This window comes from Boleophthalmus pectinirostris, unplaced genomic scaffold (assembly GCF_026225935.1).
Source record: "Boleophthalmus pectinirostris isolate CB_2022bp ecotype Guang Dong unplaced genomic scaffold, ASM2622593v1 HiC_scaffold_9, whole genome shotgun sequence".
NCBI lineage: Eukaryota > Metazoa > Chordata > Actinopteri > Gobiiformes > Gobiidae > Boleophthalmus > Boleophthalmus pectinirostris.
The window spans coordinates 17,357,802-17,381,700 of NW_026571541.1; the positions used below are offsets into that span (position 1 = coordinate 17,357,802).

The 23,899-nt window shown below is 40.1% G+C and overlaps 5 protein-coding genes across 7 annotated transcripts; 3 read left to right on the forward strand and 2 right to left on the reverse strand.

Moving 5' to 3' along the window:
- Window positions 1–46: 46 nt before the first annotated feature.
- Window positions 47–3,408, reverse strand: LOC110163552 (ribonucleoside-diphosphate reductase large subunit). The gene is made up of 4 exons (XM_020928525.2): window positions 3,230–3,408; window positions 706–2,687; window positions 439–627; window positions 47–365 (listed from the first exon to the last, which is right to left on the reverse strand). The coding sequence occupies exons 1-4, from the start codon at window positions 3,246–3,248 to the stop codon at window positions 174–176; spliced, it is 2,382 nt and encodes a 793-aa protein (XP_020784184.1). The 5' UTR covers window positions 3,249–3,408; the 3' UTR covers window positions 47–173.
- Window positions 3,409–3,505: 97 nt separating this feature from the next.
- On the forward strand, window positions 3,506–6,742 carry qpctla (glutaminyl-peptide cyclotransferase-like a). Its single transcript, XM_020928622.2, has 7 exons — window positions 3,506–4,369; window positions 4,547–4,693; window positions 4,787–5,080; window positions 5,230–5,391; window positions 5,961–6,060; window positions 6,126–6,242; window positions 6,324–6,742. The coding sequence occupies exons 1-7, from the start codon at window positions 4,148–4,150 to the stop codon at window positions 6,470–6,472; spliced, it is 1,191 nt and encodes a 396-aa protein (XP_020784281.1). The 5' UTR covers window positions 3,506–4,147; the 3' UTR covers window positions 6,473–6,742.
- Window positions 6,743–6,948: 206 nt separating this feature from the next.
- six5 (SIX homeobox 5) lies at window positions 6,949–11,985 on the reverse strand. The gene is made up of 3 exons (XM_055166952.1): window positions 11,019–11,985; window positions 9,053–10,509; window positions 6,949–8,985 (listed from the first exon to the last, which is right to left on the reverse strand). The coding sequence occupies exons 1-3, from the start codon at window positions 11,702–11,704 to the stop codon at window positions 8,396–8,398; spliced, it is 2,733 nt and encodes a 910-aa protein (XP_055022927.1). The 5' UTR covers window positions 11,705–11,985; the 3' UTR covers window positions 6,949–8,395.
- Window positions 11,986–12,596: 611 nt separating this feature from the next.
- On the forward strand, window positions 12,597–15,311 carry tbcb (tubulin folding cofactor B). Of its 3 annotated transcripts, none has more exons than XM_055166953.1 (7): window positions 12,597–12,876; window positions 13,042–13,188; window positions 13,255–13,398; window positions 14,054–14,150; window positions 14,260–14,451; window positions 14,880–14,952; window positions 15,025–15,311. In XM_055166953.1, the coding sequence occupies exons 2-7, from the start codon at window positions 13,069–13,071 to the stop codon at window positions 15,137–15,139; spliced, it is 741 nt and encodes a 246-aa protein (XP_055022928.1). In that variant the 5' UTR covers window positions 12,597–12,876; window positions 13,042–13,068; the 3' UTR covers window positions 15,140–15,311. The 3 variants fall into 3 exon arrangements, with proteins under 3 accessions (XP_055022928.1, XP_020784117.1, XP_020784118.1); XM_020928458.2 differs by having other exon boundaries at window positions 12,598–12,759; XM_020928459.2 differs by having other exon boundaries at window positions 12,598–12,751.
- A 234-nt stretch (window positions 15,312–15,545) lies between these two features.
- Window positions 15,546–21,859, forward strand: clptm1 (CLPTM1 regulator of GABA type A receptor forward trafficking). The gene is made up of 14 exons (XM_020928457.2): window positions 15,546–15,668; window positions 17,007–17,140; window positions 17,534–17,657; window positions 17,750–17,908; window positions 18,487–18,604; window positions 18,713–18,798; window positions 18,900–19,020; window positions 19,102–19,346; window positions 19,433–19,526; window positions 19,608–19,798; window positions 19,892–19,987; window positions 20,059–20,194; window positions 20,366–20,533; window positions 20,801–21,859. The coding sequence occupies exons 1-14, from the start codon at window positions 15,618–15,620 to the stop codon at window positions 20,977–20,979; spliced, it is 1,902 nt and encodes a 633-aa protein (XP_020784116.1). The 5' UTR covers window positions 15,546–15,617; the 3' UTR covers window positions 20,980–21,859.
- The last annotated feature ends 2,040 nt before the right edge of the window (window positions 21,860–23,899 follow it).

The following is a 23,899-nucleotide window of genomic DNA, read 5'->3' on the forward strand; positions in this document are numbered from 1 at the left end:
ATGAATATTACCATACAACTTCAATTAACAGAAGGATGAAAAGAACTTTTACCCAAGCTTAAAAATAGATTTATTCATTTCAATGGTAAGATGCATTTTGTACATTAGTAAGTATTAAAATTATTCTTAGTGCTACAGTAATGACAAATGACAGTGAATAGTGGACTGCAAGTCTATGACCCGCACATGAGGCACTCGTCCTTGTTCTCCAGTGAACATACCATGGCCGCTTTGTTGAGCTCCTTCAGCTCCTGCTCGGATGGTTTGGCAGTCTGCATTTCCTTCAGCTTCTCTTTGTTGAGAGTGAACTGGATGGGGTTGGCTGCTGGCTTGGTTCGCAGATAATACATCCCAGTTTTTAGACCCTGGAACACAATAGATTACTTTGGCTGCCATTTAACTTTTTTCATTTTACTTTGCATCATATTCTTTCCTCACCTGCTTCCAGCCATAAAAGTGCATGCTGGTCAATTTGCCATAGTTTGGCTCTGCAATATGAATATTTAGAGACTGGCTCTGGTCAATGTAGGCACCGCGGTCTGCAGCCATCTTGAGTATAGTCTTCTGTGATATTTCCCAAACTGTTTTATACAGCTGTTTTAAATCATCTGGGATTTCAGAAATGTCCTATTGTGGAGAAAGTGTTGGCATTAAAACTCAAAGCTACACATGGTTACAAATGATGATTGTTTATCAAAAGCTTACCTGTATGGATCCATTTTGAGCAATGAGCTTATTCTTCATTTCCTCATTCCACAGTCCCCGTTCAGTCAGGTCCTTGAGCAGATGTGGGTTTACAATCTGAAACTCTCCGGAGAGGACTCTGCGTGTGTAGATGTTGCTGGTGTAGGCTTCGATGGACTCATTGTTGCCTAGTATTTGTGCTGTGGAAGCAGTAGGCATGGGGGCCAACAACAGGCTGTTCCTCACACCATGTTTAGTAATCTTCTCCTTAAGCAGCTTCCAGTCCCAGAGCGCAGTCGGCACCTTCTCCCACATGTCGTATTGCAGAATGCCCTTACTCACTGGAGAACCTGGGTATGTCTCATAAGGCCCGTCTTTTTCTGCTAACTCGCAGCTTGCCTCCAGGGCGGCGTAGTATATTGTCTCAAAGATCTGGATGTTCAGCAGCTGGGCTTCAGGACTTTCAAATGGATAACGCATGAGAATGAAGGCATCTGCGAGACCCTGCACTCCAATTCCGATTGGCCTGTGGCGCTTGTTCGAGTTCTCGGCTTCAGGGACTGGGTAGTAGTTAATGTCAATGATCTTGTTGAGGTTTCTTACAATTACTTTAGTGACAGAGGCAAGCTTTTTGAAGTCAAAGGTCCGTTCTGGAGTAACATACATGTTAAGAGCAATAGAAGCCAAGTTACAGACGGCTACCTCATCTTTGCTTGTATACTCCACAATCTCAGTGCACAAGTTACTGCATTTGATAGTGCCCAAATTCTGCTGATTACTCTTCCTGTTACAGGCATCTTTGTACAACATGTAAGGAGTTCCTGTTTCAGTCTGAGACTCTATGATGGCATACCACACCTGCTGAGCCTTGACCACCCGTTTCACTCTGCCTTCCTGCTCGTAGCGAGTGTACAGCTTCTCAAACTCCTCCCCCCAACACTCATCCAGCCCAGGGCACTCACTGGGGCACATCAAAGACCAGTCCTGGTTGTTTTCCACCCTCTTCATGAACAAATCAGGGATCCATAGGGCATAGAAGAGGTCTCGTGCCCTCTGCTCCTCTTTACCAGTGTTCTTCTTTAACTCAAGGAAGTCAAACACGTCAAAGTGCCATGGCTCAAGGTACATGGCAAAGGCACCAGGTCGTTTATTGCCACCTTGGTCCACGTAGCGCGCCGTGTTGTTGTACACCCTCAGCATTGGCACAAGGCCATTTGAATTACCATTTGTTCCAGCAATGTAGCTTCCTGTTGATCTAATGCAGCTAACTGCTACACCAATCCCTCCTGCAGATTTGGAGATGAGAGCGCATTGTTTGAGTGTATCATAAATGCCATCAATGCTGTCATCCTTCATGGCCAGCAGGAAGCAACTAGAGAGCTGTGGTCTGTTGGTGCCTGCATTGAACAGAGTGGGAGAGGCATGAGTGAACCACTTCTCAGACAGCAGGTTGTAGGTCTCAATGGCTGCATCAATATCAGTTTTGTGGATTCCAACAGCTACTCTCATGAGCATGTGCTGTGGACGCTCAGCCACCTTGCCATTGATTTTCAGCAGGTAGGAGCGCTCTAGGGTCTTAAAGCCAAAGAAATTATAAGAAAAATCCCTATCATAGATTATAGCAGAGTTGAGGCGGTCTTTGTTTGCAAGGACAATATCTAGGGTCTCTTGGGAGATCATGGGGGAGTGGCGCTTGTTTAAAGGGTTGACATAGTTGAACAGATCCTCCATGACGTCACTGAACACCTTCTTGGTCTCTTTATGGAGGTTGGAAACAGCAATGCGTGCAGCCAGAAGGGCATAATCGGGGTGCTTAGTGGTTAGTGTGGCAGCAATCTCCGCAGCGAGTGTGTCCAACTCCACAGTGGTCACTCCACTGTACAGACCTTGGATCACCTTCATTGTGATTTGTGCGGGGTCCACAAACTCCGCGTTGAGCCCGTAACAGAGCTTTTGGATTCGAGAGGTGATTTTATCAAACATGACGCGCTCCTGGCGTCCATCTGAAAAACACAAAATATTGCCAACGCGATTACAACAATAATCCCGTAAATTATATTTTAATAGATAGACATTTTACATTAATCATACAATCATACAGTACATCTGAATATAATAAATAGCCCTACACTGGGCAATAGGCAGGGGTGCCGTAAAAACAAATTTAACCAAAAATGTAAGTAAAACCTGTTAATAAATTAGGACAAGTATTTAGCAATAACATTAATCAAAGTCACAAACGTCAGATCCTTTAAGTTTTCTGACGGGAAAGGGAAAACGCCACAAAGCGTTTGGCGCCAACTGAGACCAAGGAGGACTTTGTGTAAATTACAAACGCCACAACAGCTTAGCTTCAGTGCTAACAAAATCTCCGTGGTTCCAACAGTCATTTTAAAAGGAGTCGAAATACAACTGGTCTTTCTATTTAGGTGAATCTTAAGTGAGTATTTACACATTTCTATGTTAGCACGGCAATAAGTACTATCTTAAGAGTTGCAGTACAAGCAGGAAACGCAGATGCTACTCAATGCTAAAGAACACAGACCTCTTTTGATGACATGCATGCTGTCCAAGTGTGATGCAGCACCACCAAAGATACAAAATCCAAGTTATTAGCAGAAGAAGCAGCGTTACCGCCACAGACCTCGACAACCCGCTGAAATAAAGCGCGACTGGACCTAAAAATGCCGCTAACAGGCTATTTGTACGTCTGGGAATGTGTTGTGAAACGGTAATTGACGTCTCCGTTGACCAATCGGTGATAAGAAAATGCGGGAGTTTGTCTTGGTGGACCAATAAGGTGTGACCAGAGATGACGTCCATTTCCGCTTTTTACGTCAACCAAAATGTGGCGGGGAATCGCGAGGTCCTGACGGCGGGATCCAGTGAGATGGTGAAAAGTGGGTCACTGGTGTTTGTTTTTGTAGACTTTAATTACTCGTGACTGAATTGTATTTATCCTGTCACACAATATACGGAGATAACTTGACTTCTGGATTTTGTAACATCTCGACTGTCGTTTGGACTCCGCGGCTGTAGGTCGCAGTAAATCTCAAAAACAGCTCAACATAAAAGCGAAGAAGCACGATTCCGTGTAGTTCTCATGGAAGTTTACATCCATGGGTTCTCCTAACGTGTGCATTCAACTAATTAGATGCTGAATACTGACGCTTTTATGGGTCCTTTTGAGTTTAGCTATCCACATGTTTTATCTGTATTTATAACTATAGTAAGGTGTGTAGGGCACCCTACAGGAGGACGATTCAAAATGACTTTATTAGCTAATCTTCCCATGATTAACAGACCTCTGCAGGTAACGTAAATGTTATTAGTTATAGTGAAGACTTGGAGAGGGACTGTAAAGCTCTTCTTTTTGGCCTATCTGTTAACTTCCTGCTATTCACAACACGACGCACTGGACACGTAGCTTTTAGCACACAGCCAAGCTGTCATAAGTCAAGTCATGTCCCGGCACAGCCGACGGTACAAGCCTCCGCCGCAGGATTATAGCAGTGCCTCTTTGCCCGGCTGTGACCGCGTGTGGATGCCCCGTGTCCGAGTTATCTTGCTCTGTCTAATCGGGGTCTTGGTGCTGGCCATGGTGCTAGGGGTATTCTTATCCAACGACTCCATCGATGGGAACTTTGCGAACCGATTTCCAGAAACAGACTGGACAAATGACAGAGTAAGTACACATATGTTTTTCTTTTATTCCTTTTGAGCTCTTGCAGTTTTTAGGGAACATCCACATGCTTTGTAACAGCTGTTACTTCTCAGTTCTCAACCTTCTCACATATTAATGATTTATTGATTTACGCGTGCCTAGTGATCCCTTTGTTTTTTGTCATATTCTGTTCTGCAGTTGTCTCATAAGCCAAGTAAGTGCTCCACTTCTCATATTCGGCACTTGGCCTCTCAAGTCGATGGAAACCGTTTATGGGAGACCCATTTGAGGCCCATTCTTATAGAGAGACTTCCTGGGACCCCAGGCAGTTTGGCAGTGCAGCAGGTTTGTACAGGCGTACAGTACATTTGACTATGTTTTATTTCTAGAAGTACTAGTTACTCCTTGTATTAACCTCATTCAATGATCTCTTTCCAGCATATTGCCTCTACACTGTCTTCACTGTTGGCAGGCTGGAGCATTGATTTAGACTCTTTCCAGTCTCCAACTCCACATGGCCGGGTGACCTTCACAAACATTGTGGCTACACTGGATCCTGCGGCACCTCGGAGACTACTTTTAGCCTGCCACTATGACTCTAAATCCCTTCCTTTAGACCCACGAGATCCAAAAAGAGTATTTCTGGGTGCCAGCGATTCAGCAGTGCCTTGTGCTATGATCCTGGAGCTTGCAACATTGCTAGATGCACAACTAAAAATATTTAAACAGCAGGTGTGTGGGCAAATTTTTGAGACAGATTTTATAATATGAAAGCAAAATATGATTTTCTTCAGTTGTTTTGTCATTATCCAGGCTCTGCTTATTTTTCTTGTTGAATTGTTGAACAAAAGTTTTAATAATAGTTTATTTTCCTACCACAGAAACACCTACTAACCCTTCAGCTGGTGTTTTTTGATGGTGAAGAATCATTTGAAGAATGGACTGATACTGATTCGCTTTATGGCTCTCGGTACATGGCTGAACGAATGGCCACCACACCTCACCCCAGGGGCTCTGCACACACCACAATGCTTCAGGCTGTGGTAAGGAAATGGTCTGCTTTCATCCAAATGTATCTGACAATTAACTCAAAGAATGACTGAACGTACATTTATTTACAGCTGTGTTAAAATAGTTGTCTTCATTCATTCATTATATTGTGTAGAGACTATTTGCCAAAGAATACAAACTAGTGTAAGTATGAGCAAAATAAAGTCAAATAATCACTTTGAGGCACCATGTGCATGCAGTTTATGCAGTACACAATCAATATCCATTCAGAAATGCAGTTAATTTCCAAGTTGGCTGGCACACAACAAGGTTACATGATTTCAGTTGCCTCTCCTGCCTAACTTGTTAAATCCAGGCCCACCAGAGTGCTTACTGGTCTAACTCTACTAGCCCACTTTGACCCGTAAGGACCCCGTGGACTAATTGTTAGGCTAAACAACTGACCAAAAATTAACAAAAACATAATGATAAAAAATATGCAACTTAGAATATATAACTATGCTGGTTAAAGAATTTGACATAAACTAAATCTTTAACATAAAAAAAGTTATATACCGTATCTAGGAGCCATTTTTTGTTAAAACTACTTCTGTTCTTATAGGATCTTTTTGTGCTTCTGGATCTGCTCGGAGCCCCTAATCCCCTCATTGTAAATCACTTTGATAACACTGCACGTTGGTTTGATCGACTTATTACAGCAGGTAAATATTAGGCTTTAGAATGAATAAGAAACTATTTTACATTCTAATGGTACAATCTTTTAAAGAAAAGAGACTCCATCGACAGGGTCTGCTAGCTTCACATTCTTCTGAACAAGCTTACTTCAGGAAAGACCTGTATCTGGGGCCTGTTCAAGACGACCACATCCCTTTTCTTCTCAGAGGTTGGTTATAGTGTTTATATCAAATTATCAACATGATTATTTCCTGCGCCTAATGTATACAGTTTATCTTTTTGTACCCAGGGGTTCCTGTGCTACATGTCATTGCAACACCTTTCCCTCAGTTTTGGCATACACTGGATGACACAGAGGAGAATATGCATCGGCCCACTGTGGAAAACTTAACAAAGATTCTTGCCGTCTTCCTGGCAGAATACTTGGGATTGTATTAGTAAAATGATTAAATGCTAAACCTAACCAAAGACAGTAGACCGTTTCTCCTGTCAGTTTGAATGATGTGACTTTGCATAAGCATAAATATTCTTGTTACAGGCATTACATTTTTCTAAATGTTTTATACAATTTCATCCTTGAAAATAATGTATTTCCTCCAATGACAAGCGAGCTATTACTCAGGGTATACCCTTATGCTTATTGCATTATGGACTTCAGCCCCCCAAAATTAAATTAAGCAATAAAGAAAAATAAAAACCTGTAATTGACTGATCATGTTTGATTATTTCAATATGTTAATCATTGTGTAAAAAGATCTGAAGTACTTCACTCCTCAAGCAGAAATGTTGAACATGCCTGTAATGGGAAGAATTGTGTCGTTGGTTAACCACAAGAGGGCGACATGAGTTTTTCATTAGCCCATATGAGATCTCGTTAGAACTTCTATCAAGACTACATATAAAACGAATTTACATTCTCTACACTAGTAGTTGGTGTATGTAGTTTATTATTACAATATGTAATATAAAAAATATAATTTGAATAATGAATTAAACATGTATATAAAAAAATGCATTTCAAACTATCAAAAGTAAAATAAAAAAGTTCAAACATTATCTTTGGTTAAAACTGGAGTTTTGGCAAGAACAAACTGGATAAAATGTGCATAACATGTGCTTACAAACACATTGTCTTTTTTTTGGCAAGAAATGTACAGTACATTACATCTCGACACCCTAGCACGACATTCACAGTTCACAGGATACATTTCCCTTTATGTGTCATGAAGAGGAAAACTTCCAATTCACACTGACCATGATGCAGACCTTCTCATTTGACAGTAAGACCATAATTGATTGACATATGCTTCAAAAACAAGTACACAATACACAAATACAAACAAGCTTGTAAAAACAATATATTGTAAAGTTTTAAAAATGTATAATTTTGTACCATTATTGACCAGATATGAACTGTGCCAAGATACAACAAGCACACAGTCATATTGAATAAGGAGATTTCATTAGCATTATTAGCTGAAGCTATAAAGCACAGTTTGTGACTCCCCAGGTTATTTGAAAACTTGAATGTTTAGTGAACATTTTTATTATAGCATTTTTGCTTATTGTACTAATCTATAATTTATTAGTGCACTGTACTGATACTAATTTAGACTGATGTGAACTACATGAAGAAACTGAAGTTAAAGGTCTGTAGTTCTGAACATACATACAGTTCTTTACAATAAAATTGTAATATTAACATCTACTGCGATTGGCAGCTCTGGACTGGTAAAAAAAAAAAAAAAATCTGCTTTGGCAAACAAAACATACACACAGTATAAAATATGCCCTTTGTAACCATGTGAAGTTTAGTGTAAACACTAAAAATGCAATGTGCAAAATATACAAATAAGATAAACAGCTACATTTATAAATGTTGGGCTAAAATAGATTTATATTATTGTATTACAGGTTAAAAACCTATAATACAATTTAAGGCACTTAAGGCAACAAGACTGCAAACATCAAATTGTAATGCAACATTGTGTTTCCTAAAGGATTTTAATCATCAAAGATTATTTAAGTAATTATATCCTATGTAGTACCAAAATCTTGCATTGACTTTACAGAAAATAGCAATGTGGTGGTCAAACTATTGATCACCCAAGTAACATAAATAATTATCCAGGAGTGGGAAAAATTTATGCTCTCCCCATTTTGATATTAAAATGGTTAATGCACACCAGAAATGCATACAGGTACATAATATCCTGTCATTTTTACATTTTGGTTGCCAATTTGAGTTCAGAACTTAAAAGTGCCACTGAGGTTTTGAGTGAGTAGTGCATTATAATGCTGTTACCAGAAAGGTCGACACTACAGGCACTAACGGTATTTTTGTTGTTGATGTAGTAAGGTCTACAGACCCAAATCATCATCATCAACAGGCACAGATTGTAGCTGTGTAAGAATTTTGGACTCGCCTTCAATGTCCTCTGAGTTACCAAGTGGTGACCTGGTATCCATTCCCTGCTCAGGAGAAGGGCTCCCCAAAAGCAGGGATTCCCCTCCAGGCAGGCCTGCTAACAAAGACGGGTCAACATGGAGATCGCTTTTACCACGTACATCAAACAGCTGAGACAAATTTGATCCTGGACTCCAGGCAGAATGAGACAGTTGTGCATTTGATGTCAACCCACTATATGTGGGACTAAGGGTTAGCATACTCTCTGGAGTGAGGGCGCTCTGGGAGGTGGAGGAAAGTGGGTGCTCTAATGCCATAGTAGAGTGGATTGGTGTCTGACTTGTAGTAAAGGCAGATGTTGTAAAACTGCTAGTTAAACTTTGCATACTTAAAGGCTGTGAAGCAGCTGAAGGCCCATTACTGGAAACAGGGGAAACCTCTGGTTTTGAGGACAAACCTGTGAGTTGAATTCCTGCTGGAATTGTCAATATTAGCTTGCCTTGCTGGACACTTAAGAATGGACTTCCACTGAGGAGCAGGTTGCCTACAAGAGAAATGTACAATTATCCATCAGTGACTACATTAATAATATAACAAAAAGTATAAAGTACCTGGTGGAGTTGCAGGGAGTTGAATGATCCCAGAATTCAACAGCTGCACACTGGGACCCACACTTGCTGGAGAAGCTACAGTCTGAATAGGGCTGATGGTGTTGATCCTGAGGGGGGCTTGTGCTAGGTTAGAAGCAGTGGGGCCAGATGCCAGAATCTGTACAGGTGGTCCAGCAGAAGGCACGGTCAGTGATGGGGTGGCAGGCACCACCTGTGGAAATGAGATTGTGTTCGACGTTTGGATGGATGAAACTGGGACCAGCTGTGGCAGTGAAACAGAAACCAACTGTGCATGAGTCCCTTTAGGTGCAGGAAACACTTGTGTTGGCGAAGCAATGGAAAGGAGTTGTGGCACTTGTATTTTTCCAACTGTAGCAACTGGACCATTCTGGTCCACCAAGTGACTAGTTAATTGTTGTGAAAGCTGATTTGTAGCATGTTGTGAAATGGACACTGTGGTTATACCAACTTCAGGCAGTGTTGATGCAGCCTCATGCTGATGTACAAGTCTGTGGTCTGTAGTTATTGTGCTTTGCAACAGTGAATTTGGGGGTGAAAGTGGAGACACAGGGACCAACTGAGGACACTGGGACCCCTGAGTTGCTGAAGAGTGTTGGACCAACTGGGAGACAGGTATGCCTTGAATAGAAGGAACTACCTGGGGGAGAGAGAGGACCTGAGGGGTGGAAGGAGTTGATGAAACTACTGAGCTAGAGGCAGTTATTGGGGAGCTGGTAGTGGCAAAAACAACAAAGTTGCCCTCCTGACTGCAGAGAGATGAAGAAATGACTGTTCTTGCAGATGCTATAGATGCTGGAAGAGTGATCAGTTCCTGATTTTTGGTTGTTTGTGTCAACAGTAACTTTGGTGCACTGTTTATAGTAGATGAAAAAGGTGAAGATTGTAAAAAAGATGACGAGTCAGTATGGTGACGCAGTATATTAGGTTTGGTCTGCCTTTCTTTAGGAATGCTGATGAAATCCAAAGTGTCTCTGTCTGTCTTGATTGGCATAGAAATAACTGATGGCGAGTTTGAGGCATGTGTTGTATTTGTGGCAACAATGACAGGCTTGTTGTCTGCATTGGGCTCATCCTCCTGTTTTGTTACTGTTAGTGCATGTTGTGGCTGTACATTTGGTTTTGTCATTACCTGAGAACCATCTAATATCAAAGAAGAGTTGCCTGCAACAGGACTTAGTGTTACAGTTTGACAGTCTCCAAGGTTTAGGCCATTGATGAGGACTCCACCTCCAGCACCAGAAATAAGGGAGTTGCCATTTAGTAGAATAGGCTGAGGTGCAGAGAGAAACCCACTGGATCCATTCAGAATGAGCGGTCCTCCCGTGTTACCAGAAACAGCAGAAAAAGAGATGATAGATGAAGGCTCCTCTAACTGTTCTGGGACGTCATCCATGGCACTTGCTTCATCCTCTGTGCTGTGGTTACCGTCAGACTCACTAAAAGGAAATGGCATGATAATTAATTCATTGTATATCAGAAGCTATATTTTTACTGCAAAAAATGCATTTTATTTATATGGATTGGGCTGTTCATTGGTTCTGACCAGACTCGTAACTAACTTAACTTTTGACATATAGGCCTATTTGTTGTGGGTAATGACATACAATTGATGTAGCCTTCATTCAAGCTGTCCAATTTTAGGAGAAGACCACATGTAGTTGCTCTGGTAATTGTATTTTTCAAATAGCATTTCCTGCTATAAGCCAAAAGGCTGTGAGCTGCGACCAGTTTCCTGGCCCTGAAGCTCACATTTCACAACAAAGCAACATGCTCCAGCGGACCTGTGTGTGGCACAGTTGACAACACAAATTACAGTTGTCTTCCACGCATTAGATCGACTTTTTCTGAGGGGAGTTGTTCTGCAAGTGCTCGTCAGACACGATATCACGTTATATTTACAACTGGATATCTAGAATCTAGGAAATCTGATGCCGCATGATCCTACCTTTTGCTGTGTGTCCCAGACGGGGTCCTATCCCTCTGTCTACGGTTTTTGAACCAGTTGCTCACTTGTTTGAGAGATAATCCTGTAACTTTGGCCAGGTTTTTCTTCTCGTCTGGACTCGGATACCTGTTGCTTTTGTAGCATTCTTTTAGTGCATTGCGGGACTTCTCTTTAAGAAGGTACACGGTCTCCTCTCCATCCCATATTGTTTTAGGCAAGGGAAACTTCTTTCTGAGACGATACTTATCCACAGCACCCAGGCTGCGGCCCCGGGACCGCTCAGCTTCTTTATAGCGAGCTTTCAGGTACAGGTCCTGCAGGAACCCATGGTTAGACGGGTGGAAGTCATGGCTTTCCAGAATGGCGTAAAGCTCCTTGAACTCTTCGCGGTGGAAAGCCACCAGAGCCTGGGCCTTGAGAAGGGTCTCATTGCCACGTAGCAGCTCGGACGAAGGATGAATCGTGGAGAGAAATCTCCACAGGCGATCCACATTACCCGCCTGCAGAAGGGCCTCGCACAGACACGATACTTGGTCAGTGGAAAAGCTCAACTCCGACTTTTGTAAACTTTGTTTTTCCGATGCACCCGATCGGCCGAAATCTTCTTCTTCTTTGACATGTGCTGGCGTATGTTCGTCTTTGGTCTTTGGTGATTGTTCCTCAGAGTCCAAAGACAAGGAAGCCATTTTACTTTTAACTTTTTTCCTGCAGTAGTTCCTCCGCCTCTCTCCCCTCCCTCGCCCAGGCTGCCACTGGACCAAACCGCAGAGTCTGCACTCGAGCTGAGTCTTGCAACGCCCCTATCATATCATGATCTGTTTTAAGATTTTTATTTCCATTGACTTGTTGCAATAGTGTACAATTCGTCTGCATACAGATACTTCCACAATAGACCTCTGAAAGACGAATATCAGACTGGCCCATCGATCCCAAGTCCGTCATTGTGGCAGCTACTATATCATCTGTAGGTGGGAGAGAAACACTACAACTAGAGTTAATACAAACAAACAAAACAAAAAAACTGCAGTTATACAAAACGGTATTTGTAATCCCTCAGGAGTCTATGGTTCCGTTCCACTAAGAAACTTAATTATGTCAATTGGTGAGACATTACTAAAAACTTTTGTCCTGTTGAAATTCAAAAGTTAAAAAATATGCGGACAATGTAATCTTAATATGTGGACAAAGTAATTTTAGATGGGTAAATGCCCACAATGGGAAATTTAGCTGCCACAACATTCACATCCTACATATAGAAGAATACATATAATTAATAAAAACATATTTTAATCTAACTTAAACACCTATCCCGACTAATAAACACAACACACACACATTAGCAGTGATCCTTGTCAGGCCAAATACCTGCAAGGATAATGGATTTTCTAATCCTAGATGTGTTGTATTACGGTTTATACATTATTCTGATTGGTTTACATATGTGTCAGTCACAAAGGTTTCCGCCCATCTTCTTCAACACTCGCACATTATTGGTTGATTTTGCCAATGTAGGCATTTGATTGGCAGTTTGCCGCTAGAGGGCGGGTAGAAAGTTCCAGATCTGGGCGTAGCAGGAATTGGAGGTTTTGTTTTTGGATATCTGGGCAAGGCGCGTTTGCGACATTTTTCAGTACTAGCTGCCAAGGATTTTTCATTGACCTGATTCGCATTTGACTGGTGGAAGTGCATTAGTTACTTTATAGGGGCAAAACGATCGATAGATCCGTACATTTGTAAGTCAGTAAGTATACCTTTAAACGTAGAATGAGCCCAACGTGACTGCATGTTGTGAAGCGCTACATAGCATCAACAGCGTGCGAGTTCGTTTATTATAACAAGCTAAATAACTACAAGACAGGTATATTCTTTTAATCATGCTATGGCATCTTCAAACCTAACCGTGTACTGTATAGGTAAAAAGACAATGTTGTGGTCTAGCATTAGTAGTATATTTTTGAATTCACACGTATTAGCTTTAAGCACTGGGTTTCGTGTTTGACTGAACATGTTTTGTCACTTTCAGAAATCAAGCTGTACTTGCACCTTCGCGATGGACAGTGGTGTGACCATAATTACCAACCCTATTGTAAATGTGCGACTCACAAGCACTATTTCAACTTTTGAGTCGAAAGGAAGATTTAACAGAGGCATAACAATAGCTGAATTAAAGGTAACATGCTCTTAATCATTGCCATTCGTTACTTCGTTTATCTGACTGCTCTTTTGTATTTTTCAGGGAAAGCTGGAAATGATTGTGGGTGCCTCTGCCACTTGCATGGAGTTGGAGTTGTTTAATGTTAGTGACCAATTTTTGCAGAAACTTGAAGATAATGAAGCATTGCTGGGTTCATTTCCCGTGGATGATGACTGCAGGATACACGTAAGCTTTAGCATCTGACTCCTATATTTACAGTTCTCCTAACTTGACAATCTTTTTACCTTTTCTTAGTTTAAAAAAACTCAGAGAATTTACACTGATTTAATTCACTTCTCATTTCAATTAAAGGGTCAAATTATGCTATTTAATGATATATGTGATGTTTTCTCATCAAAAACATTTCCTGAGTTCTGTTTTCATTCAGACATGTTTAACACATAAACCCTGCATACTTTATCTCTTAAACCAAAAACACTCAACTGTGTTCTTAATTACCATACACCTCCACTAGAATCATTTAGATGATTTCAGCCCTGGAATTGCCAATTTCTACTGAGCAAAAGGTAAAAGGGAGCTGTTGAATTGGAAGCTACCTCTTCATAACATCACAAAGTGGAACAGAGCATTTTGAGCTTTGGAGCTGTAGCTAGACTAATAATAAAGGATTACTCAAACGTGTGAATGAAACAACATACAACTCCAGGTATGATTGATGATGAGGTAACACCATTTGACTTAAAGCTCACAAGAGTAAATTTAGCTTGATATAGGACTTTTTAAATGTAATGATGGTCACACTGACACCATTATTGTGATGATAAGGATAATTTTATGGCCAAAATTTAAACCGGATGCATTCACCATGATTCTTTCACAGGTTATTGACAGAAGTGGTGGACTTCTGGGGGAGTTCAGTGATGTTTCCAAAGTAGAAAAGTTCGAACTTCCAGATGAAAAGTATGACAAACGAGGAGGTACGCTAGATGCATAAAAATATTTGTGTCAATTCATCAGTGTCTTTTAATAGTCAAGGGGTGTTTCTGAATGCATTAAAACATGAAAAATACTTTCAATTCTCTTCAGACACAGCAAGGTCTTTTATGAAGAAACAGCGTGTTGGGCGCTACAATGAAGAAGAAATGACCAAAAAGAAAGCTGAACTCGCAGCTCGGGAAGAGGAACAAAAAACTGCAGCAGAGGCTATTACCATTGGCAGTCGGTGTAGGGTGCAAGTTCCTGGGCAGCCTACTAAGCTTGGCTCAGTAATGTTTGTTGGTAAGTGTGTTTGACGTCACACTAGTGAGTGATGAAAGCCTTATCTTATAGATACCTGTGTACTTTACTCTGAGCACAACACATGAACACACAAAACTGCTATAAGAAATTAACATTACTCACAACAAAACCCATGAATAACATTTTACATTGTAATGTAATGTGCTAAGTCTGTTGACATAAGTATTCATAATTTCATACTCTTGTGGGCCACGGTACTCACCACTAATTCTGACCAATATAGGATTTTCAGATATTGATTGTATGTGGGTTTGAAATACTGACCACTTCATATTCCTCCTTACTATGTTTATCCAAATTTTCAAACATTGTGTTGTCTGCACTGGCCCTCTATCAGCTCATATTGTCTCTATAGTCGATATATCAGTAAGACATAATTAACTGTTTATATTATTCTTTGTTTACAGGCCTGACAGATTTCAAGCCTGGCTATTGGGTGGGTGTAAAGTATGATGAACCCTTGGGGAAAAATGATGGGAGGTAAAGGAGGATTTATCTTCAATGCTTACATTTTCATTATTATATTAATTTACTTTTGGTTTGTTTTTTCAGTGTGGATGGAAAACGTTACTTTGAATGTCCAAACAAATATGGCGCATTTGTAAAGCCATTGTTTGTGACTGTGGGAGACTTTCCTGAAGAAGATTATGGTTTGGATGAAATGTAACACTGTCTGTGCTGAATTGTCAACTGTATACACTCAGTTTGTGTGTCAAGTAACTACATTAGTCTATATAAATTCCAAGACTTTTTTTTGGCACAATTTCTTTTTTGAACTAAACTGCATGCACTTCATACATGAATGAACGGTAAAATATTAAAATGTGTATTTAAGTTGGGATTGGTGTTGTTTTTTAAGTGAAGAATTAAGATTTTCTGTATACAACCACACAACACTGACTATACAGAAACTTGGAGCAGTGGTGGGACTTGAGATGGGTAATATTTGTTTGCTTTATTCCATGGGAGTGTAATCTATGCAGAGTTTTGGCTGTCTGTACCCTTATTGTCTAAACATTTGTCTAAAACAGAATGATAAGTAAAATTTATAAAATAAAAACACGTCATGCTTACGTATTCCTCTCGCGAAATCTCGCGCAGTTTGGCAAGGCTGTGTAGTGTGTGCGCGACAGGGACAAGGAAAGATGGCGACGCAGGAGACAGAGCTGACCAAGGCTGCCGTGACCAACGGCGAGGTAATGTGAATGATTATCCTGTGACTATATGCGCTTATACAGCCATAACTCGCACCTGCACCTTGTTGTTTAGGGGAAATGTACATAGACAATACGGAATTTGCGAGGTGTCGATATTCTTAAGGGCTTTCTTCACCACGACCCGCTGCTTCCCTCAACGATGTGGACATATACTTGGGGCTACCGGCGGATGTAGGCAATGAAGTTGTCATCTAGATGTGTATATAAAGACCTTATACACTTAACTTTATTTCATCTCTATTGTTCGTGGTCGGTGTTATGGTTGTAGCTGGTTTATGTGTGCTGGTTGTCAGTAAGCTACCAAGGCCTTAGGCTTAAACGAGGCCAGTATCAAGCAGTGTCATACCTAATATATCATTATGTTTACTTAAAACAAGTACTACTGAGTTATTGTCATCTTTTGGGTCTTTTGAACGCTTCATTTATTGAAGTGACAACGTCTTCGTGGAGTTTATAACAACAGTAAGTGAATCAGCCTTTTGATTCGTTTTGATAATTCATTAGTGACAGTAATTATCATCTCAAGCAACTACAACATATTTGCAGAATGTTTAACTCTTAACTGTGTGTGATTTGAGGAAATGTTGGATTCATAAACTGTTCTGTTTCTTGTGACAGTGTACTTATTACCCATAACAGCAGCCTGGTTAAACCTGTTTAGATGGACTAGTCTTCTCTTTTCAAAGAGTAGTCTTTAATTATCTTCAAATGAATACGCTCTTTCTTAACATATTGTTTACATCCAGGTGGGCAATATTACAAACTAAATTGTAGTTAATTCTTAATCTCGTTTTAGTTCATAAAAACTGTAAATCATTATCTTGATTGAAAACGTGTAACCAAGAGTAGAGGCCCTACATCATTTTCACGCTGTCTGCATTTTACTAAGACTCCACTTTTCACCATTCAAATATATAACATAATTAAATTTGACAACACCAATTAGACAAGGTTTTGTGAACTTGTGAAATGACTCGGCAGTTACTGCGTTAACAGAACATGGAGCATGGTTGTGATGTGTTTGTTTCTGAGCCCACTTTATGGTCCCCTTGTATTGGTGACAAGAGAGGAGATTAGATGTTTAGATAGTGAATGAGTCCCATGACTTGGCCTGTGCTTCCCCATTGTGTTACCAGAATAGAAATGAGCTCTGTTTTTGTGGGCATGCAGATGGCCATATTGTTGAAACAAAAATTTATATTAAGCAAATACTTATTGAAACCAATTAAAAGAACAGCGCAACTCTGTTTTAGTCTTTATTTAATATTGTCAATCTTGTTATCTTACAATATTTCTGTGATTATCATTTTCTTTTAGGTTAGTACCAATGGCAGTGCAACAACAACAGATGGCCAGACTGTGCAGGCAACTGGAAATGCACAAGACCCACAGCAACAGCAGCCACAGCAAGCTCCAAACGCATGGCAGGTCATAAAAGGAGTCCTCTTTAGGTAAGACACACCATGTTACACTCCTATAGGTACACCACCCCTGCTTCACTTCTCCATCTGAAAAAGCTGTTATAAATATTGTGCATATGAGTATTGTGCCAAAGGGTTTGTGAGAGCTTGGAACAAATAGATTTAAATACATATGTGAGATATCTAAATTTCTTGGAATATGAGATATTGCTACTGCATGCAAATACATGAACAATTTTATTGGTTGGTTATGCAAGAAGCTACTACTAAATCTAGTGTTATACATGCAGACTGTCTACTTTAGAAAATCACCAACAGGGTATTAAGTGAATTAAGTTGGTTCTTAATGGTCCATTAATGTTAGACAATTAGCTGGTTGTGCTCCTGTGCCTTGTTTATGACACAATCTCTTTATCTCTGCAGAATCTTTATAATATGGGCCATTAGTAGTTGGTTTCGACGAGGGCCATCAACTCCTGATCCCAACACTCCAGCCGGGGCTCCCAGAGTTCCCAGCAGAAACCTCTTTGCCAAGGACACTCTTATGGTATTTCACATGTTAACTTTTGTTGTACACTGATAATGTAACTATAATATATAACCTAATATTTTCCTGTCTCTTTCTTCACTTCACTGCAGGACATGTATGTTTATGTTTCCCAAGAGGAGGTTTTCTCTGACTTCAACAACACAGATGCCCTGTTCTGGTTCCACAGGGATCTGGTCTATGGAGACTGGACCACAGGAGAGGATGGAGATGGCTGCTATCAGCAATATAAGGAGATGGACATCCCAGAGGTACAGAGATATTTCCTCTAATGCATGTATCTGCATAGAGCAGGCATTTCAGGTATCTGTAAACAATCCTTCAGAGAGTGCCAAGATTACAGTGTGTTTGCAACTAAGGCCTATCCATGTCTTTTTTTTTTTTTTTTGGTTAATGACATTACAGAAGTCCTCTCTCTTCATTTGTTCTGTAGATTTTACATCCATGCTCTGTACACTCAAATTTACCATTTACAACTTTGCTGCACATGTCACAAGAGATCTCCTCTTCTGTTTTGGTGACTTTCTTTAGCAGTGTCGCAGCACCACACTCAGGCCTGGTATATGTATTACAGGACTGCACACATTTACTGAACCAGTGCCAATTATACGCAATTCATTTTTTCAACAATAGCCATTTTGTCTGAGCATGGAGAATAGCCTTTATTTTTTGTTCACACTACTTTTCAGATGACAGTTTTTTGCTTTCATACCAAGCACCATTCTAGAAAATGTTTTGAAAACAAGGCTATTGTATCATTCATTACCTGTGAATCTAGTGCCCTTTCCACTCTTTCAGAAGCACTGTCTGACATTTCTCTTTTTGGCAGAAAGTACAGCTGAATGGCTCTCTCTACATACATGTATACTTCACTAAAAGTGGGTTCAATCCAGACCCAAAACGCAAGGGACAGTATCGCAGACTAGCAACAGTTCATGCATCAAGAAGTAAGCATTTATATGTATAATTATGCATCTGCATACAGTATTCAACTGTACTGAATAAATCAGGATTGCATGTACTGTCACACATCTAACCCACTTGTACTTCTGTAGTGCTAAATAAGTTCAAACGAAGAAAGTTTCTAAAGACAAAGAACTTGCTTACGGGGGAAACAGAGGCAGATCCTGAGATGATTAAGGTATATATTTCTTTGTTAATCACAATGGATATTATCATTGTTATGTGTATTATAAATTCCTGAAAATGTATTAAATGTAATTTAAGATTGTTGTTTTTTAGCGGGCAGAGAGCCATGGGCCAGTAGAGATAATTTCCCATTGGCACCCCAATCTCACTATTAACATGGTAGATGATCACACCGCTTGGGTCAAAGGCTCTGTTCCTCCTCCTCTAGATCAACGTAAGGACTGAAATACATAGATATACTATGTCTAATTTATGTCTACAGAATAACTAACTTGTATACACTTGTACTTTTCAGATGTTAAGTTTGATGCTGTCAGTGGCGACTATTACCCTATAGTTTACTTTAATGACTACTGGAATCTCCAAAAGGACTACTATCCCATCAATGAAACTCTGACGAAGCTTCCCCTTCGTCTGACCTTCTGTCCCCTCTCTCTGTGGAGGTGGCAGCTGTATGCTGCCCAGAATGCTCGTTCGCCTTGGAACTTTCTACCTGAGGACACATATGAGCAGTCTGATGAAGATCAAGACTCTGTCAAGGTTTTATTTTTTATTCTATAATACAGAAGTGCAATTGAAGGATTTGATATTTTATCACTTGTAATGTATTTTAACTTCTTATGAAGGTGGCCCTTCTGGAGACCAACCCATATCTCCTTGGACTGACCATTGTAGTGTCAATTGTACACAGCATTTTTGAATTTTTAGCCTTTAAAAATGGTAAGCTCTCTGGGTCTGTTGTATCATCGTCATCATTATTCCAATGGGACTCTTTAATATATATTTTTTTTAAACTTTCAGATATCCAGTTTTGGAACAGTCGACAGTCGTTGGAAGGCTTGTCTGTACGGTCCATTATCTTTGGCGTTTTCCAGTCACTAGTGGTACTGCTGTACATCCTGGACAATGAAACCAACTTTGTTGTTCAAGTGAGCGTCTTTATTGGCCTTCTCATTGACCTATGGAAAATTACCAAGGTCATGGATGTCAAAGTAAGTGGCATTTCAGACATTTTAAAATAATGGAGCACATTTGTCATGTGTCATCCAAATTTAAAAACTCATCCAAACATTTTTTTTAAACAGTTGGACAGAGAAAACAAAATCGCTGGGGTGATTCCAAAATTGGTCTTCACAGACAAGTCTACATATGTGGAGTCTTCGACCAAGATCTATGATGACGTAAGTTCATGAGTCTTTTGCTTTCTCCCTTTTTGATCTATGTAATCAAGTAATTTATTCTCTTTTCCTAGATGGCGTTTAAATACTTGTCCTGGTTCCTTTATCCCCTGTTCGGCTGCTATGCTGTTTACAGTTTATTGTATGTAGAGCACAAAGGCTGGTACTCCTGGGTACTCAGTATGCTCTATGGATTCTTGTTAACGTTTGGTAAGTGCTGTTGATAATTTGCTTTACAATCAGATCCATACTTAAACCATATTTGAAAATTAAATTCTGTGCTGTATGCTTTGTGAATGAATAGACCTCATCAGCTCAGATATTTCCAGTGTATCGCCTGCTGTGGAAACTAGCTGCTATTGACAGAGTTTGTTGTCCTAGGTTTTATCACCATGACACCACAGCTTTTCATCAACTACAAAATGAAGTCTGTGGCACACCTCCCATGGAGGATGCTCACATACAAAGCCCTCAATACCTTCATTGATGACCTGTTTGCCTTTGTCATCAAGATGCCCATGATGTACAGGATAGGATGCCTCAGAGACGGTAATACTCAACTTCTTTTTTTTCCTTTTTGTAGAGGTTAATTTGTCAGTTTTAGCACAATGGAGACACAAGTGGTCAGTATTATGACAGAATTATACAATTTCATATTAAATGGTGTGAAACCCTTTCATTTCATTTGATATTTGAATTCATAAGGACTAAAGGTCATAATTGAAACATTACAACTGGAACAAAACTTTTTTTTTACTTGTCTTGTATATCATTGTTTCATTGTTTATCTTGATTCTTATGTTTCTCCTTCTGCAGATGTTGTCTTTTTCATTTACTTGTATCAGCGCTGGATCTATCGCGTGGATCCCAACAGAGTAAATGAATTTGGCACTAGTGGAGTGGACCATTCCCAGAACAACACCGCAGCAGAGGTAACATCCTCTGACGCCACAGCAATTGCCAACAAATCAGATGGAGAGAAGAAGAATGATTAAAGCATCACTACAACTTGATCTGCCTCCTGTGACAAGAGTACTGGGAGTGAAGAGGACTTATACGAGGCAAAGAGGGTAGTTGCTGATAGCAGTCATGGACACCAATATTAAAAAGCAGATCAGCTGTTTCCAGTGACTTCTGTGTTGATTCATGGAGAATCATAATCTGTGTAGACTTGATACATTTTTATTTCTGTTCTCATCCAGCCCTCTCTTTTTGCAGTTCAAGTGAAGTAAAATGTGATGTAGTGTTGTTTGTATGATTTCAAAGGAGAGATGGTGTGGTGTTGGGATGGCGGTCGAGAGGGCAAAGATTTCTGTTAGACCACTTTTTTTATATATTTGGACGAAAGAGGCAAAGGGCAACCATTCTTTATGTAGATTAATTGTGAATATTTTTCATTCCACACACATATGGTGAGCTGCACTGGAAGAAACTGGAAATGTCCGGAGCCAAGACAAACTAAGTTCTCTAACACCATCAGACAGTGAATACTACCTTCTATTTTAAATAAATGTTCATGTTCAAAACTTGAACAAAAATAACACCCTTGTTATTATCTGTGCAGATATTAATATTGCCATTTACTTTATCAGTCACACATGTCCTGACTTTGGGAAGATTTCACAATGATTAGGCTACTAATAACTGTCCAACAAGCAATAGACAATTTGAAAGTCTTAGGCCCTACAATTTGAAGAGGGATTATTTTTAAACTGTCATGCTCTATGAAAGATGGACATGACAGGCGTTCAGGGCTGTTCTGAAGAACCACAGTCTTGTTTTTATGTGCTGTAAATCCGGAATCCAAAGGATTTAATGTCGTTCCATATTAAATTTTGAACATCCATGTTTATATTAAAATAAGTGTGATTTAAATGTGTCTTTGTATGTGTTTGTGAGGTCGTTTTGAGTTCCTCAGGTTACCTTTTTAATTGGATGATTGCGTGGGGTCCTACCTGAAGTTCAGCCCATTTTAGTTTCACTTTTCATTTCCTTTAAACGCCCGTTTAATTCTAACTTACCTTGTTGCCAACAGCAGGGGTCACTGCGCTCGAATCCACGTTGAGTGCCTATTACAGACACAAACCTGTATAAAATACTTTGTACCTTATCTGGTTGGTTAGTGCGGGGTTTTCACAGTCCGGGAGGGGCGTGGCGCTGCGGGGATTTCCATCCGTCCGCAGCCTGTCACAGTGGAGCACGATCTCTTCATTTGTTCACATGTTAAAGCTGTCAAACCAGTGGTCGTACCTCGTCGTTCCTCTTTCCTCAACAATATCGACTCTTTGGTTCAAAACCTTCGCGGAATCGCCGAAGTCTGAGATGAAAAGGGATGAAAGGCATGGATATTTTCAACAGTTCATCTGGTAGGTTCATTCAAGTTTGGCTTTACTTAAAATAGGCTACAGGTCTATGTTGTTCTGCTTTTCACAATTGTGACATCTCTTCAAAATCTTTTATCCTGGCTGTTTGTAGTCTATATATTATAAATAGGCCTAAGAGAGAGAGAGAAAAAAAAAAATCCTATTTACACTAAATACAAAGGCTGACCTATTTGCATTTGAGAGGCAGAGTGGTCTACTCATAATTTTTGCAGTTTTAGCTTTTAATATGCTCCTGTTTTCTATAGATCCTTTACATGAATTATCCTGGGAGGCAGACGCATTACCCCTGCCCAGACCCGCTCCTCCTCCTGACCAGCAGCTTACAGGTCCACATGCACACATTTAGTCTGTTTACTGTCTCTTTACCTTGTACTAACTGGTTTGTTTTTGTCCCCATAGATCATAGCATCTCTGACTGTAAGTACTTTGTTAAATGGTATTATTGTTTGGGATGTTTTTAATAGGCTATTAATTGAAATATTTACCAACAGATATTTTTAAATTCATCAATGAGCGCAGGGACCAGCCAATGCCCTCTCTACCCAGACCACCCTCTCCTCCCTCTGGGACCCACCTCCAGTCACACAGCACCAACGTCAGTAAACCCAGGCTGGTGGCAAGAGGCACTGCATGTCAAGTGAGTGTATGTTTATGTATTGTTAAAGCAGTGAGATGGACCTATACATGGGAAAACATCCGTTGTGTTGGCCTTACCAAGGGGACAGAAGTCGAATAACAAAAGATCACGCACTTGACAATCTAAATCATTTACTAAATGATGTAATTTGAAACTATTCTTATTATGTTTGATTAGCTGGTGTCTATAGCAGCCCATTTCCTGGACTATTGTTGCAGAGTATATTTAAACTAACAAGGCTCCCGCCAGATTCAAATATGCGGCATGAGAAACAATCCTGCTGTGCAAGGTCACATTTAAACCCAGTTGTTTGGCTTTTACCGCAGAACACGTGGTTTACTGTCAGCAGCAGCGGCTACTGTGAGGAGTGGTGCAATAGTTTCAATAGACATTCTTCATTAAAAGGGAATGGTAATAGTGTTATGCTTGAGCAGTAGTGTACATGCTCTAAAACATGATCTAAAACTATAGTAAAAGAAAAAACTCTCCTGAAGAGGCAAACTGTAATTTGACTCCTACTTTCGGTTTGTCATCCCCTTTTGTTTACAAGCCAAACCCACTGAAGGGTTAGAGGTTGCATTCTTTCTTTCCACTTCTTTCTTTCCACTTCTCCAATTGGCCAGTTCACATTTAGTCAGAGTAGCTTCCTATTTCCTGTTTCAATCCGCCTAGCTTTTCTCTAGCTTTCAGGCTTTAAAGCTAACATATATGCTTAGGCATCAGTGTTTCGGGAAAATAGTGTGAAGTATGACCTCATAGCTCAAGAATGGCTCCTATGCACGAAGCAGCTCTTTGCTGAGTCTTCTCGGGGGCTGACTGAAACAAAGTTTGTAACCTTTTAAAGCAGTTTAGAGGTACTGTTTTTTTCATTCTGTTCATACTGGATTATTGTTT

Coding starts and splice junctions, on each gene's coding strand:
- LOC110163552 (XM_020928525.2), bottom strand. Junction 628..705: donor CTCAAAATGGATCCATACAG/GTAAGCTTTTGA, acceptor TCTCCACAATAG/GACATTTCTGAAATCCCAGA. Junction 366..438: donor ACTTTTATGGCTGGAAGCAG/GTGAGGAAAGAA, acceptor ATTGTGTTCCAG/GGTCTAAAAACTGGGATGTA.
- qpctla (XM_020928622.2), top strand. CDS start 4,148: ATGTCCCGGCACAGCCGACGGTACAAGCCTCCGCCGCAGGATTATAGC. Junction 5,392..5,960: donor CCACAATGCTTCAGGCTGTG/GTAAGGAAATGG, acceptor CTGTTCTTATAG/GATCTTTTTGTGCTTCTGGA. Junction 6,061..6,125: donor TGATCGACTTATTACAGCAG/GTAAATATTAGG, acceptor AATCTTTTAAAG/AAAAGAGACTCCATCGACAG.
- clptm1 (XM_020928457.2), top strand. CDS start 15,618: ATGGCGACGCAGGAGACAGAGCTGACCAAGGCTGCCGTGACCAACGGC. Junction 17,658..17,749: donor TTGCCAAGGACACTCTTATG/GTATTTCACATG, acceptor ACTTCACTGCAG/GACATGTATGTTTATGTTTC. Junction 17,909..18,486: donor AGGAGATGGACATCCCAGAG/GTACAGAGATAT, acceptor TCTTTTTGGCAG/AAAGTACAGCTGAATGGCTC.
- six5 (XM_055166952.1), bottom strand. CDS start 11,704: ATGGCTTCCTTGTCTTTGGACTCTGAGGAACAATCACCAAAGACCAAA. Junction 10,510..11,018: donor TCTGGGACACACAGCAAAAG/GTAGGATCATGC, acceptor ATTTCCTTTTAG/TGAGTCTGACGGTAACCACA. Junction 8,986..9,052: donor ACTCCCTGCAACTCCACCAG/GTACTTTATACT, acceptor TTTCTCTTGTAG/GCAACCTGCTCCTCAGTGGA.
- tbcb (XM_055166953.1), top strand. CDS start 13,069: ATGGACAGTGGTGTGACCATAATTACCAACCCTATTGTAAATGTGCGA. Junction 13,399..14,053: donor ATGATGACTGCAGGATACAC/GTAAGCTTTAGC, acceptor ATTCTTTCACAG/GTTATTGACAGAAGTGGTGG. Junction 14,953..15,024: donor TTGGGGAAAAATGATGGGAG/GTAAAGGAGGAT, acceptor TTGTTTTTTCAG/TGTGGATGGAAAACGTTACT.